Source organism: Babjeviella inositovora (assembly GCF_001661335.1).
Source record: "Babjeviella inositovora NRRL Y-12698 unplaced genomic scaffold BABINscaffold_8, whole genome shotgun sequence".
Classification (NCBI taxonomy): domain Eukaryota; kingdom Fungi; phylum Ascomycota; class Pichiomycetes; order Serinales; genus Babjeviella; species Babjeviella inositovora.
In genome coordinates, this window is record NW_017566845.1 from 66,980 (window position 1) to 80,533 (window position 13,554).

The 13,554-nt window shown below is 48.1% G+C and overlaps 7 protein-coding genes across 7 annotated transcripts; 5 read left to right on the forward strand and 2 right to left on the reverse strand.

Moving 5' to 3' along the window:
- Nucleotides 1–218: 218 nt before the first annotated feature.
- Nucleotides 219–2,556, forward strand: BABINDRAFT_162054 (uncharacterized protein; the record flags this gene model as incomplete). Its single annotated transcript, XM_019129149.1, has 1 exon — nt 219–2,556. A coding segment is annotated over one exon (2,084 nt), but the record flags the coding sequence as incomplete, so codon positions are not given.
- Nucleotides 2,557–3,044: 488 nt separating this feature from the next.
- On the forward strand, nt 3,045–5,725 carry NAM2 (leucine--tRNA ligase). The gene has a single exon (XM_019129150.1). The coding sequence runs from the start codon at nt 3,108–3,110 to the stop codon at nt 5,646–5,648; it is 2,541 nt and encodes an 846-aa protein (XP_018984298.1). The 5' UTR covers nt 3,045–3,107; the 3' UTR covers nt 5,649–5,725.
- A 434-nt stretch (nt 5,726–6,159) lies between these two features.
- On the forward strand, nt 6,160–8,609 carry VPS33 (tethering complex ATP-binding subunit). Its single transcript, XM_019129151.1, has one exon. It carries the CDS (start codon nt 6,176–6,178, stop codon nt 8,282–8,284), a length of 2,109 nt encoding a protein of 702 aa, XP_018984299.1. The 5' UTR covers nt 6,160–6,175; the 3' UTR covers nt 8,285–8,609.
- A 50-nt stretch (nt 8,610–8,659) lies between these two features.
- Nucleotides 8,660–9,549, forward strand: YAF9 (Yaf9p). Its single transcript, XM_019129152.1, has one exon. The coding sequence runs from the start codon at nt 8,799–8,801 to the stop codon at nt 9,474–9,476; it is 678 nt and encodes a 225-aa protein (XP_018984300.1). The 5' UTR covers nt 8,660–8,798; the 3' UTR covers nt 9,477–9,549.
- Nucleotides 9,550–9,909: 360 nt separating this feature from the next.
- Nucleotides 9,910–11,349, forward strand: BABINDRAFT_162058 (uncharacterized protein). Its single transcript, XM_019129153.1, has one exon. It carries the CDS (start codon nt 10,372–10,374, stop codon nt 11,086–11,088), a length of 717 nt encoding a protein of 238 aa, XP_018984301.1. The 5' UTR covers nt 9,910–10,371; the 3' UTR covers nt 11,089–11,349.
- Nucleotides 11,350–11,369: 20 nt separating this feature from the next.
- On the reverse strand, nt 11,370–12,449 carry BABINDRAFT_50717 (flavin adenine dinucleotide transporter; the record flags this gene model as incomplete). The annotated part of the gene is made up of 1 exon (XM_019132155.1): nt 11,370–12,449. A coding segment is annotated over exon 1 (945 nt), but the record flags the coding sequence as incomplete, so codon positions are not given.
- Nucleotides 12,450–12,680: 231 nt separating this feature from the next.
- On the reverse strand, nt 12,681–12,842 carry TOM7 (Tom7p; the record flags this gene model as incomplete). The annotated part of the gene is made up of 1 exon (XM_019131866.1): nt 12,681–12,842. One exon carries the CDS (start codon nt 12,840–12,842, stop codon nt 12,681–12,683), a length of 162 nt encoding a protein of 53 aa, XP_018984303.1.
- Nucleotides 12,843–13,554: the final 712 nt, after the last annotated feature.

Here is a 13,554-nt window from a genome sequence, read left to right on the forward strand (position 1 = left end):
TTGGGGTGAAACTTATCTCGAAGAATAAATCAAACATCCTGCGAAAAACTTACTATCAACATACATAGAACCTTTTTAGTGGAATTTCAATACCAGAGCTCAATAAACATGGTTTTAGATTACGAAACGCGTGGCACGTGATTATCTCCTGTCCGGCATAAAGTTTTATCAAAAGTAAACAAAGCCGTTCTTGTATACCTCTCACTATCATCCCATCTCCATGTCCTCCGCAGTATCCCGAAAAGTAAAGGCGATCTATGGATCTCGCCTTGATAAGGAGTATCTTGACGTTGATGAATTGAGAGAAGTACTTCTGGGTCTAGACGAATTGGTGCCGTCGTTTGGCATTTCGCGTCAGGACCTAGGCCACTTGATCGATGTTGTACTTCCACCGTCTCTGATCCCAGTTTTTGCGAAAAATCATGTGGCAGAACACTATTTGCTATGTGTGGATCCTATCCCCACCGCGGTAGTGATGAAGGTCGTTGGTGCTATTGGGATGCCATCCCAGGTACCCAAAACCCTCCAGCTTAAGCTCTTGAAGTGGCTCCTCGGGTCTGTTTCGTTCTGGGAAGACCCAACCTTGCACCAAAAGATATACGGAATCATGTTCAATTACTTGACGTTTGAATACTCTCGGCCCTATATTTCTTTCTTCATCTTCCTCTTTACCCGCAAGCACCACATCAAGCCTTGGCGAGTGGAGTTTATCAGTGACCTCCAGGCCCGGTTTCCCTTTGATGAGTATTTCCAGGCCTTACATTTGCTCTTTAGTAACTCATCCCCCGCTTATCGAATCAACCCCAGAATTTTCCGCTTCCCGAATGTCCCATACCTATTGTCGATGAAGGCGTTGGGAGTGTTAAAAATGGACACCAGCGAAAGCCACCCCAACACTCTCCAAGGCGCGATAGTCCATAATAACCCCAAATTGAGTGAGAGTTTGGCATACGTTACAGAATTTGAGCGGATCTTGCTCCGAAGACGTGGCCCGCTCAACAATATACTTCATTGTCTCCGTGACAACGAGACGACCTTCATCAACGAAGTGCACTCGCACAAAGATCTCCTCGAAGTGGTTGGCCGCGAGCGGTTTCCAAATTTGAACGCATTGATGATTGAGTATTTGCGGTCTGACATCCTTGTGAACGACTTCAAACTTCAGTACTATTTGATCCACCACACCACAGACGATCTACAAAGCCTCGACCGTTGGGTGGAGTTGCAGTTGTTCGATGAAGATATATCCCCATCTGAATTCAAGCGCATGGTGACTCAAGTCATCCATATCTACGAGCTCTCGAACCATACCTTGCAATTTCTGGTTATCAACAAGATGATAGGAGGGGTAGAGCCCCCGGTATTGAAAGCCGGGTTGGTGGGGTTCTGGGAAACGTCCTTGAGTAGTTTAATGCTACTTACCAGTCCTGTACACCATTGGGACGAGTTTTATGCAAAGTTTATGCGAGGAAACCTTGGCCGCTGCAAATCCGATCCAGACTATTTACTAACCTTTATGAGTTCGGTATTGAATATGCTATGGGCCTGGCTGTTGCAAAGCTCCGACAATTTATCACCCGTGATTGCCAGCCAAACGCTCAGATCATTCCACAATCTTACCATCGACGCTGCATCTCTGGATATTCACTTTCTTGTGCGGTCCTTGAAATGTCTCCAGTTTGTAATCGATATTGGTCGGGATAACAAACCCTTTTTGTCCAGTCTCGATCCTGACGTGGTGGTACTCCCGGCTCCATTGGTATACACCTATCTCCTCTCGCCCCATCCCTTGGTAGTTTCTGAAATCTGCAGATACATCTCCTTCACCAAGAGCTACAACTTTGAAAACAAGCAATCATTCAAACAGCTCCATAATTCCTACGTGATGGATATCTGCAACATGCTCTGGCGTGATAAGGCCTATGAGGGTATCCCAGGCACATCTAACAAAGGTCTTTTTCTTCCAGATCGCTTTGCCAGCCAAATTAGCAAAATCCCCGATGAACGCACAATTGTGTTTAAGCGCATCGGGAACATTTTCCATAACCCGGCCTTTGCGAGTGTCACCGCTGAAATTATTCGGGAGATTGAGGATGAGAGTGAGACGTGTCAGATACGGCATGCCGGCCCCTTGACTCTGGAGAGTGTATCCGAGCTTCTCATGCACCCCGTGCCGTGGTTAGACATCACCTATGAGGACTTACGGGTAGAGGTATTGAGAAGATTGGGAGATAAGTACGGGATTGATGGGGTTCCTGAGTTGCTCTTTACTTCTCTCAAGAGTCTTATACACAGAAGGTGAAAAAAAAAATATGCCGCGATAATAGGAATTTGAGAGTGGAATATACACCGAGAAGGATGCACTTGGTTTTCAACTTCCAGTGGTTCCCTATCATACAATATAGGTTCCAGAGATAGTATTGGTTATGCATTGTTGTATCGGGGATGTACACAGTTGGGTAGATAGTCTGTGTCCTTGGAACACCAGCTTGCTGCATTGAAATTATTGTTTCACCACATAAAGATAAATTGTACATCAGTACACCTATGATATCGGTTTTTCTTGTAAGTATCGCGCTAAGATATTTGTTTCTATTTATTATAGCCAGATATATTCTAGCACTATTATTTTTTTCTTTTTCTTGCGTTGGAGTAACCTAATTGTAAAATTCATTTGATAATCCACAATTAGTAGGGATGGTACACCAACATTTGTCCTTCAGATAAAGAAAACTGATCTAAGAGTGCCATTGTTGTATTTACCTCCATTTCCAAGAAAAATCAAAGGAATAATAATCTGACGTTGGTTGATTTCTAGCTTACTCTCCCAGATTAAATGGTTTCTCCCATCCTCAATATTTATTCTTCCCCTTTATTCAGAGGTCGCACTTTGGATCTATATACAGGACATTGTCTGATGATGTACGAGCAGAGACACTTTTTTTCAACCTTCTCCACTTCTCCTCCACTTTTCTGCTTTTCTCCCCACCATGTTACTCCCTCAAATCCGGCCTGTTCGACTCCTTGGACGGTTCTTCTCGACAAAACCTCATGGAAATATCGAACTAAACAAGCTAGACAAGAAATGGGCGGCCAGATGGCGCGCGATGTCACCCGACGGCAGCCTCCACCCGACGAAGCACCTCGCTACGGTGCTGAAAGACAAGTTTTACTCTCTCTCGATGTTTCCATACCCCTCTGGGATACTCCACTTGGGACACGTGCGTGTATACACCATCAGTGACGTGCTTGCACGGTTCCACCGGCTCAACGGGAAGAACGTGATCCATCCAATGGGGTGGGACGCGTTTGGGTTGCCAGCGGAAAATGCGGCAGTTGAACGGGGTATCGACCCCGCGGTATGGACAAAGACGAACATTGCAAAGATGAAAGAGCAGATGGACTTGATGCTTGTGGACTTTGACTGGGAGACAGAGCTCGCCACATGCAACCCTGACTACTACAAGTGGACGCAGAAGATTTTCCTATTGATGTATGAGGACGGCTTGGCATACCGAAAAAAGGCGGAAATCAACTGGGACCCTGTGGACCAGACCGTCTTGGCAAACGAACAGGTGGATAGCGAAGGCAAATCCTGGCGGTCCGGGGCTGTGGTGGAGAAACGGCTACTCGAGCAGTGGTTCTTGGGGATCACTAAGTACGCAAAGGAGCTCAATCAGGACCTCGGATTATTGAATGAGTGGCCGCAAAAGGTCAAGACAATGCAGAAGCACTGGATCGGCAAGTCCTCAGGGGCATCTCTCCTGTTCCACGCTACTTCCCCCGATCAAGAGTTTGATATCAAAACCTTTACCACCAGAGCAGACACCTTATTTAGCGTACAGTACCTTGCGTTATCGTGTGACCACCCGATTACCAAACAGTTTGCGGTTGACGACGTTGAGTTACAACGCTTTTTGGCTGAAGACCGTCCGAAAGACATCAAGGACGGGTACCTATTGCCGTCTTTAAAGGCTACCAATCCTCTCGATGGACGCATCTGCAACATCCCAGTGTTTGTGGCACCATACGTCTTGCCTGGCTACGGTGAGGGTGCCGTTATGGGCTGCCCCGCGCACGACGAGCGCGACTGGGGCTTCTGGGCTCAGAATATGCCTGGAACGTCTGTCAAGCGCACCGTCAAGCCTGCAAATGGGGTGGCCGATGAAAGCACACCATACACTTCCAAAGAGGGTATTCTTACCGAAAATGCGGGCCCCTTCGCCGGCATGACCGCCGATGCCGCACGTGCCGCGGCCGTCACGGCATTAGAAGCTGCGGGCGCGGGGCACGGCGCTGTGCAGTACCGTCTCCGCGACTGGTTGATCAGTAGACAGCGCTACTGGGGTGCGCCGATCCCCATCATCCACTGTGCCTCTTGCGGCACGGTGCCGGTTCCAGACGAGCAGTTGCCAGTGTTGTTGCCTGATTCCAAGCACCGCACCGGCAAAGGCAACCCGCTCGAGCAGATGGAGGAGTTCTACAAAGTGGAATGTCCGAGCTGCGGGGCCGATGCGAGGCGCGACACCGACACCATGGACACGTTCATCGACTCTTCGTGGTACTTTTTCCGTTACACCGACTCGAAAAATACTGCCCAGCCGTTTGACTTTGCCAAGGCCTCCCAACTGGTTCCGGTCGACATGTACATCGGCGGTGTGGAGCACGCGATTCTCCACCTCCTCTACTCGCGCTTTGTGTCCAAGTTTTTGGCAACCAAGGGCTTGTGGGACGGTGGGAACATGAACGGTGAGCCATTCAAGCGACTTGTAACTCAGGGGATGGTTAACGGAAAGACCCTCCTGGACCCCCAGAATGGCCGATTCCTTAGGCCAGAAGAGCTAGATTATGTCAAGGGCGCTCCAGTGATCAAGGCGACGGGCGAGACTCCTCGCATTTCTTTCGAAAAAATGTCAAAATCAAAATTCAACGGCGTGGACCCCGCCACATGCATTGAGAAATACGGTGCCGATGCCATCAGAGCGCATATTTTATTCCAGGCCCCGGTGGAGCTCAGTCTTGACTGGGATGAGGGTAAGATTGTGGGAATTGAACGCTGGTTGCGTCGCGTGCTCTCATTGCCACTGGCCATCAATAATATCGTCGGGTCATTGGAAATGCCAACTCGCGATCTCACTGCGGACGAAATCAAATTGCACAACAACGTGCAAAAGTACGTCACCAACATCACCGTTTCTTTAGAAGACACCTTACAGTTGAACACGGTCATTTCGGACTACATGAAGTTGACAAATAGCATCTACGAGGCTATCGACTCTAATGTGCATCCAACTTTGATTCATTCGGCATTCCGGAAGCTAGTGACGATGATGTCGACGGTGACGCCTTCCGTGTCGGAAGAGGCGTGGGAGATGTTGTCTGCCGAGTTCGCTTTCCCATGGAGCACTGTGTTCACCAACACCTGGCCGACAGCCGAGCCGATGATGGAGTCACCGACCCAGTTATTTTCCATAGTGGTCAATGGTAAGCGCAAATTTGGTTTGGAAGCGCCGCGTAACATCTTCCGAGACCCAGAGTACTTCCAGCAGGAGATTATGCGTTCCCCAGAGGGCCAGAAGTACCTAGCGGGAAAGCAGATCCTCAAAGTGGTTTTCAAGGAAAAGGCCGCAAGTTTTGTAGTTAGATAAGCCGTTTCTCAAACCATGTATATAGTTAACCGCCATGCATATAGATAAAATACTAATACCTCAATTCTGAAAGGATAAAGCGGATGCATAGTTCAGAGATTAGTCTGGAATAGGATTACCCATGTATTTTGTATTTCTAACATCACGGAACACAAGTGGCTGGTTTATGCTGCTAGTTTCCAATAAAATTGTATTCCAATAAAATTGCGGTTATAATCTCTAAGTGCCGGCCGGCTGATATCGAAAATGTTTTCAAAATTGACAATGCCAAGCCCTAGATTTTTTTTATTTTTAAATCAGATTTCTGTCCTAAAGAAACCTCAAATCATGCGAGGCTCTCTGGCCACGAATTCCGGCGATTCTGTCTCCACAATGGCTGATTTCCGCCTACCCTTCAGAAACACATTGTCGAAGCTCTATACAGATGTGCATACCAAGAGTCGTGCAATCTCCGATAAGCCGCCCAGCAGCTATAAGTACTGCCTAGCCACCATACAAACTCCCCTTTCTACAACAGTCCAAGGACGATGACCTCAGGCAAACTCGATACGTCGATTTTTAAGACGAAAACATTGGAAACCCTCCTCAATGCGCTTCTGGAGGTCACCACCCAGAAGAACCTCCTTGTGCTAGACAGCCGGATCATCCCTTTGGTCAACTACCTCACGCCGTTCAGCGCGTTGAAAAGCCACAGCCACATCGAAGCCACAATCAATCTCGATGAGTTTGTGCGGAAGCTACGAGACGAGCCTACGCTCTTGGGCCAGTTTCATAGCTTGATCATCATTATGGACAGTGCTTACGACGACTCTGTCAGCTACTTGCGCAAGTTCTTGCCCAGCCTCCCGTCCAAGGCCACCACCTTGATCTTCCGAAACCTTACCAAGAGCCTCTTGTTCCAAGTCAACGAGATCGGGAGTCTTGGGCTTACGTTTGAAGATGTTATTTACAGCGAAAGAGCCGGGACGGAGTTTGACGCCAATCCATTTTTGACCGTGCGTAATTGGCCGACGTACGCGCTCCCGTTGGAGGAGAATCTTTTGTCGCTCTCGCGACAGGATCTAGATATCCAAAGCTACTTGAATAATCCGTTGCACGAAGTTTCAGACTTGGCCGATGCTTTGGTGGATATCACCGCCAACTTGCCCCTCAGCTTTCAGAACTTTTTTGGCAAGGGTGACAACGCGTGCTTGCTTCTTGATAACTTTGAGAAGCGGTTGGCAGCGCGGTCCACGACTTTGTCTGAGTTTGAGACGTACGAGCTCCTGAAGGTGGGGGTAAACACGGATTTGGTCGTGTTGGAGCGAAACCTCGACTTCATTTCTGTACTCCTCACCCAGCTCAGCTACGGGGGGTTGGTTCGTGAAGTGTTGGAAGACGAGGAGTTTGGTATCATTGAGACTGAGCGCTTGGAGGACGAAGAGCTGGAGAACAAGCAAAAGATCCGGCTCGACGACCCGTTGTACGAGCGATTCAAAAACCTCAACTTCAGTTCCATTGGCCACAATTTAAAAAAAACCGCTCAAGAATTGCAGGGCGAGTTTGACTCCCGTCACCAGGCCTCGACTATTAACGAAATCAAGAACTTTGTGTCGAACCTAGGCGGTTTAACGTCCAAGCAAACCGACTTGAAGAAACACACCAGCATCTCCGAGTACATCATCAAGGAGTTCAATGTAGAAGGCGCAGGCGTCCCGGAATGCGTGGAAAGTGCTAGCGACAGCACCCTCTTCTTCCAGAACGATTTGTTTGAGTTGGACTATCGTGCCGCCATCCAGGCGATCACAAAGATCACCAACCGTGGACAGTACCCTCTCCAACTGGTGGTCAAGTTTGTGGTGGTGTTGTCAAACCTCCAAAGCAACAACGAAGGCATTCGGCTAAAAGACTATGAAATATTGAAGGCGGAGATCCTCCAGTCGTACGGAGTGTATCCGGCGTTGTTTTTGCTCCAAAAGCTTGAGTATCACAAAATTCTCAAGGTCCAACCCGAGGGACACAGCACCTCATTGTTTCCCTTTAGCTTGGGGTCGACCCCGCTGGAGACCACCACCGTGGCGAGCCCTGGGTACAAGCAGTCGCCACTGGCAGGCATGCCAATCACCGGCTCGTGCTTGAAAGACTTTTTCCTGTTGGCCAATCAGCTCAATTTGTTACCCCCGCTTCCGGAGACGTACAACCCCGAAACGGTTGAGGACTTTACCACGTATCCAAACCAGTCGTTCTTCTACCCGGGAAACTACGTGCCCATTGTGTCGCGGTTGGTGGAAGCGTTGTATTTGCGTGCCTTCATGGTCAACCGGCCGCTCAACAATCTCTACAAAAGGCCTAACTGGATCGGGTTAAACCTCAGCAAGTTTTTGGCTGGGAACGAAATCGACAAGGCGTTGGTTTCCGAAGAACAGTACGCGTTTCCGAAGAAGCCTCAGCCCCAGACCTCCCCGTTTAAGGAGGAGCTTGTGTTGGTGGTGATGATGGGGGGCATCACCTATAGCGAGCTTGTGGCGATGCGGTACTTGGAATCGCGGATGAATGAGAAATTTTTTAAACGGGTTAGGATCCAAAAGAAGCTAGTGGTGTTGACCGCCGGTGGGTTCATCAAGGGGGATACCTTGATTGGGGGGTTGTTAAAGTAACGAGAAGCGTGGTATACGGGCAGAAGTTTTCGCTTGAACCGATAAGATAGGCGATTGAAGCGTACACTATCACACCCCATTCAAAGACTTACAAACCAATAGACAGATATCTTTGAGATAACTAATAATAGCATTTTACTATGGATAATTTTAGACCGCATGGTGGCCAACACTGGTAAATACGTGGTTAGGCATGGCTCAAACATTCACCGTCTAAAAACAACTGAATCATTAACCTGCAAAACCGCGACATTACAGGTATAATATTTATGACAGGGTGTTTTATGGGGTATTCATTGTATTCGGTGTGATTATTTTGATTAAACGATATCTAAAAATTAATCTGACTAATTTGAATCTATGTCATGGTTCGTACTAAGGAAGGTATACTATATAGCGCATACAGAAAATGCCATTCTAAAATGCACTGCTCTATAACACACGGGAAGACATAAGCATATATCCGAAGTACGCCATTTCTGGCCTTCTCCATTCAACGCATTTAATCCATCTGATGACCCCACAGCCCTCTGTCTCCAAACGAGTGAAAAACATCTCGATCAGCAAACCGATTGTTTACGGCAACACCGCCACGCCGTTTGGCCCAACGAGGCCGGCCGACGCGCCAGTGGACCACACACACCACTGGACCATCTATGTGAAGGACCCGGCTATTGAAGGTGACCTAACACCGTTCATCAAGAAGGTTGTTTTCAAACTACATGACACATACACGCCGCCCAGCCGGGTGGTGGACAAGCCGCCGTTCGAGATCACCGAAACCGGCTGGGGTGAGTTTGAGATCGGCATCAAGATCTACTTCAACAACGCCGAGAGTGGAAACGCCGCCGAAAAGACGCTTCAGCTCTACCACCACCTCAAGCTTCACCCGTATGGCTCCGAGATGCTACAAAACAAAAACGGTACCGACGTGATTGAGAGCTCTGTGTACGACGAAATTATTTTCAACGAGCCCACCGAGACCATGTTTGAGATGTTGACAGAGAAGCCCGGCAGCTTCCTCCATTCACACAACAAGAACTCTGATGTAAAATTCACCAAGCAGTTGGAGGCGCAGGAGTTGGACCGGCTATCAAGTGGACTCGAGGTGGTGTTGGAGCAGATCTCCAAGCAGAAGCAGCTCCTTGAGGAATTGGAAAAGGACCGAGTCGAGTTGCTTGAAAGCAGTTAGAAGTTAAAGCTTTACATGAAGAATAGTTGTCCCATAACAAAATAATAAATACACCTTTGAAAAAGTATATTTGCAGTATGGTTTTGTAGCTTTAAACTTAATTGTTATGACGTGTTTAAGCGCTTTGGCCGGTAGATCTCGCTTCTGGAATACCCCTTTGCACTGCTTTTTCATACGGTTGTGGGGTTGGGCTTTGCGTATATATTGGGATCCAGGTAGGCCACGATTGCAATCATCAATGGGGTGGGTAGACTTTCTATAGGTGTAAGCTAGTCTTCAATTATCATTCGCTTAGAAAGATCCTTTAAATATGACTCTAAGGAGTGATTCTCCCACCAGATCTATGCAGTATAGGTAAGTGTATTTGAGGAAATCGTACAATGACTGTTCGCTAACAGATCATCCTTATTCACTGTAGGTTGAAGGATCTCTTTCAATTTCGGTGGCATCGGTGGTATTGATGCTTAATGAGGTTCCCTATCTCCTTCACCTTCTAGTTGTGGATATATAAGCTACAATGTTTCTGTCGATCCTTAGTCCTCTTTACGCTCGTAGTTTGTAGACATGTGACATATTTCAGTGCATGCCAAATCTCCCCCAGCCTATCACCACAATACGATTGCTCACGGCCAAACGACAGTCAAAACGCAGAGGGGAGGCACGGTGGCAAGGAGATTTTCGGCTCCCCGCATTCTCAGTCCTCTTAGGCTTCCGGCGTCGCGGCTGAACAGAGTTTACGAACGCGCGCACGATCTTGGGACCAGACCTGGAGTGCGTCTGAAAATCCTGGTCACGCTGGAAAATCTGTCCTAGGTCAAGATATGTATATACCTGTGGATTCCCACTGCCCGGAGGGGAAAGTCTAGAGTAATCACAAATAAGAAACACAAACACGATGGAAAGCCTTAGTAACAAACGATCGCACGGGGACACATGGGAAGAGGTGATACCGCCATCCGGCCACCGAGCCATAATCCCAAAGAAGCTGCGACAGATTACACACAACCCCAAACCCAGTTTGATGCTCATTCATGAATCCTCACGACACAGTTTTCACGATTTGAGCGACCTTGAAACCAACATTCCCGTTGAAATCCTCTACCCTGGAGATGACATTCCCCAGACGTTAAACCTATCTCAGGTTCTAGCGGAACTCAGTCCTGCAGAGCCGCTTCTTGGGCTTGTGCTTTGCTTCTTTGGACCCAGCTCGTACAACTATACCACTGTGCTAAATACGCTTGAGCCTGTACACCCCCGTATTCCCATAGTGGGCATCTCTGCGTATGTCTCCGCAAATGATAACGCCTTCGCGGTAATCAATGATAGCCAGGGTCTCGCCTCGAAATGCTTCGGCACCTTGGATCCGTTAGGGGGTGGTGTGTTTCCCTTAGACTCCATGGTTGTGTTCGACCAATCGGGTGCCAACCGTTTGCAGGTGTCTATTCTGGGGGGAAGCAGGGGCATTTGCATGCGGTACAACAACCAGGTGACGCTCAAAAACAGTTCTGACATTGCGCGCACGGGAAAGCTAATGGTGGGTGTGGAGAACTTGGCAATCGTAGTGCGTGAATGTTGTGAGTACATAGAGAGTACTAGCCTACGCGGAAATTAAATTCATAAGAAACCCTCCATGTCAGGAATATCATTGATCGCTAGCCGTCATTCTTTAGGTGAAAGGGAAGGCCAGTTTGGGAGTTCCTGGGTATCCATTACTGGAAGTTAAAACAGACGATGTCTAGTTTACCTACATCCTTATGCCCTTTGTTCCTGTCTTCTTTATTCCTGTCTTCTTTATTCCTTGGCATACCAAATCCACTTACATTTCTCCCTGCTCAGATGTAATATCATGTCTATTCAATGCAATTATTCGTATCGTAACCACCAGCGCATCTTCTCATAAACCACAAAAGTAATGCAAGTCGCTGGAACAACACGGATCAAGTTAGCTGCCAAGCCCTTGTAGAAGCCAAAAACCCCTTCGTGTTGCCAGATTGCGCGCGACACACTGAACATGTTCGTCTTTGCCGCGCGCGGGTCGCGGTAGCCCTGCAAGCGTGATCGGATCACCTGAAACGGGTAGAGTGTCACGGTAGAGATCATCTTTGATACGGCAGAAGTATAGATGTACTGTACGGTGGACAAGTTAACCTCGCGCTGCAGCGTTCCCGGCGCCAGATTTGTGTCGGAAGCAAAAACGCTGAACTTTATCGTGTCGTAAATCGTAAACTGTAGCGCACCCTGTGAAACACTGATCAACGCTGGCGTCAAGCCCTTCCAAAACCCGCGCACACCCTCCTCCCGGAGAATGCGCTTGATGCCGTCGAGAAGCGAGACGTACGCGCCGGGCGTGCTCTTAGTGGTGGACAAGATGCGCGTCTTGAGCACCCAGATAGGATTGGTGAGGAACGAAGTAGTGCCTCCCGCAGCAAGCGCACACGTGAGGTAGTCCCAGGAAGATAGCTGTGCGTTTCCTTGGCTGTTGTGGTTGAGCTGTTCGTAGCTCAAATGTTTGAACTCTTTGTAGAGCGTGAAGTATAAGCTCCAGGCCGTGGCACTTCCGATCAAGTTGGGCGCGATGCCGCGGTAGTAGTCTTTGAGCACGATAGAGGGGTGGACCGCACACGAGCGGGGCTTCGTAGCATCACGCCGGATATCCTCGTAAACCTTTCGAAAGCCCTGGAGGTGCGTTTTGGACGTGGAATCGAGCTGCAACCGGATCTTGATCAAGTCGAGCGGATGGGTCACGAGGGTGGTGATGAAGCCTGCCGAGAGCCCCGATATCACCTCGGTCGAGGTGGATCCGATTGTGGAATCTTTGGGCGATTGCTTAGAGGCCATATAAGATGTGATGAGGGTGGAGTCTGCTACTGATGCGGTTGGTTGTGGGAGAAAAATGTCCGGAATTTTTCAGCCGGAAAAACGATAAATTTCTTATCGCTGCGCAAGCACATAACGTTATAAAACCTCCGAATGCATTTTTTTTTCTCAGACTACAGTGGGCTGACGTAGGGGGGGTTCATTTTTTTTAAGTGAAACTTTCACTCTATATACAATAGTTCATTATAGATTTAGGTGGCAAGCGAGTCTGGTGTTGCTACGACAGCGCTCTGTCCTCTTAACTAGCGAGATGGTCGCATTCAGATAGATGGCAATGGAGACAACAAGCTAGAGGTGGTTAGAATACGTTGAGAGGATAAGTCAGCGCTATACATACTTGATCAACGATGGACGCTGGGTTGGGTTGGTGGAGGTCCAGCCCAAGTACAAGACGAACGGGATCCAGCCGTAGTGGGCAACGGTTCTGGCAGCGTCCAAAACCTTGACGACGCGTTCTTTAGATTCTTCTGATAATTCGTAGTTGGCCATTGTGATGTGTGTTTGATGATATATGTTTGTCTTTGGCGGTGAGAACTCGCATTCAAATATGGTCGACTTTTAATTTTCCGTCGATATGGGCTCGGTGCCTAGCGGTGATTTGTTTTACGCGGTGCCACCTCTACAGTGTAATTTCACTCCCGGGATATTTCGCTAAATTATAGTTCATCTCCAGAGATTTTCGCGAATTATATGCAACTCTCAGCCTTTAACGGCATTTCATTATTGGACACTGAAACCTCGGATATCTCCCCGGGAACGGGAGGGGAAATAAAAGATAAAACGGAGAGCTCTGTGAACTTACTGGAGGATATTGCCAAACCTTCTATTAATAAAAACCCGTTCGGCGTATTGAGTGTAGGCTAGCCTAATGGCCTCTCCAAGGCCGCTGTTTACATTTCTGTATTAGGTAATTTGCCTTTTCCACTATGATCAGGCCATAGCCTTATCTCTATTGACCGAAATTCCGTTTCAGATACTTTTTTAATAAGATAAATCAATAGAGGGATTTCCCAGCCCAGATATTTGGAAGAATAACCAGATATTGTCTCCAAACCCGAGTGTCAATCTGGGGCCCAGTATCATGCAAGGCATTAAGGAAAAAATGGTGCGGCTGTGCGTTGCGCCAGCCATCGCATTTAGCCCATCTGGGAACTTCTGACAAAAGTCAATTGTTAACACGTTCAGGCCCTTTTTCAAAAGA

Excerpts from the sequence above, each read along its gene's own strand:
- NAM2 (XM_019129150.1), top strand. The coding sequence starts at position 3,108 with ATGTCACCCGACGGCAGCCTCCACCCGACGAAGCACCTCGCTACGGTG.
- VPS33 (XM_019129151.1), top strand. The coding sequence starts at position 6,176 with ATGACCTCAGGCAAACTCGATACGTCGATTTTTAAGACGAAAACATTG.
- YAF9 (XM_019129152.1), top strand. The coding sequence starts at position 8,799 with ATGACCCCACAGCCCTCTGTCTCCAAACGAGTGAAAAACATCTCGATC.
- BABINDRAFT_162058 (XM_019129153.1), top strand. The coding sequence starts at position 10,372 with ATGGAAAGCCTTAGTAACAAACGATCGCACGGGGACACATGGGAAGAG.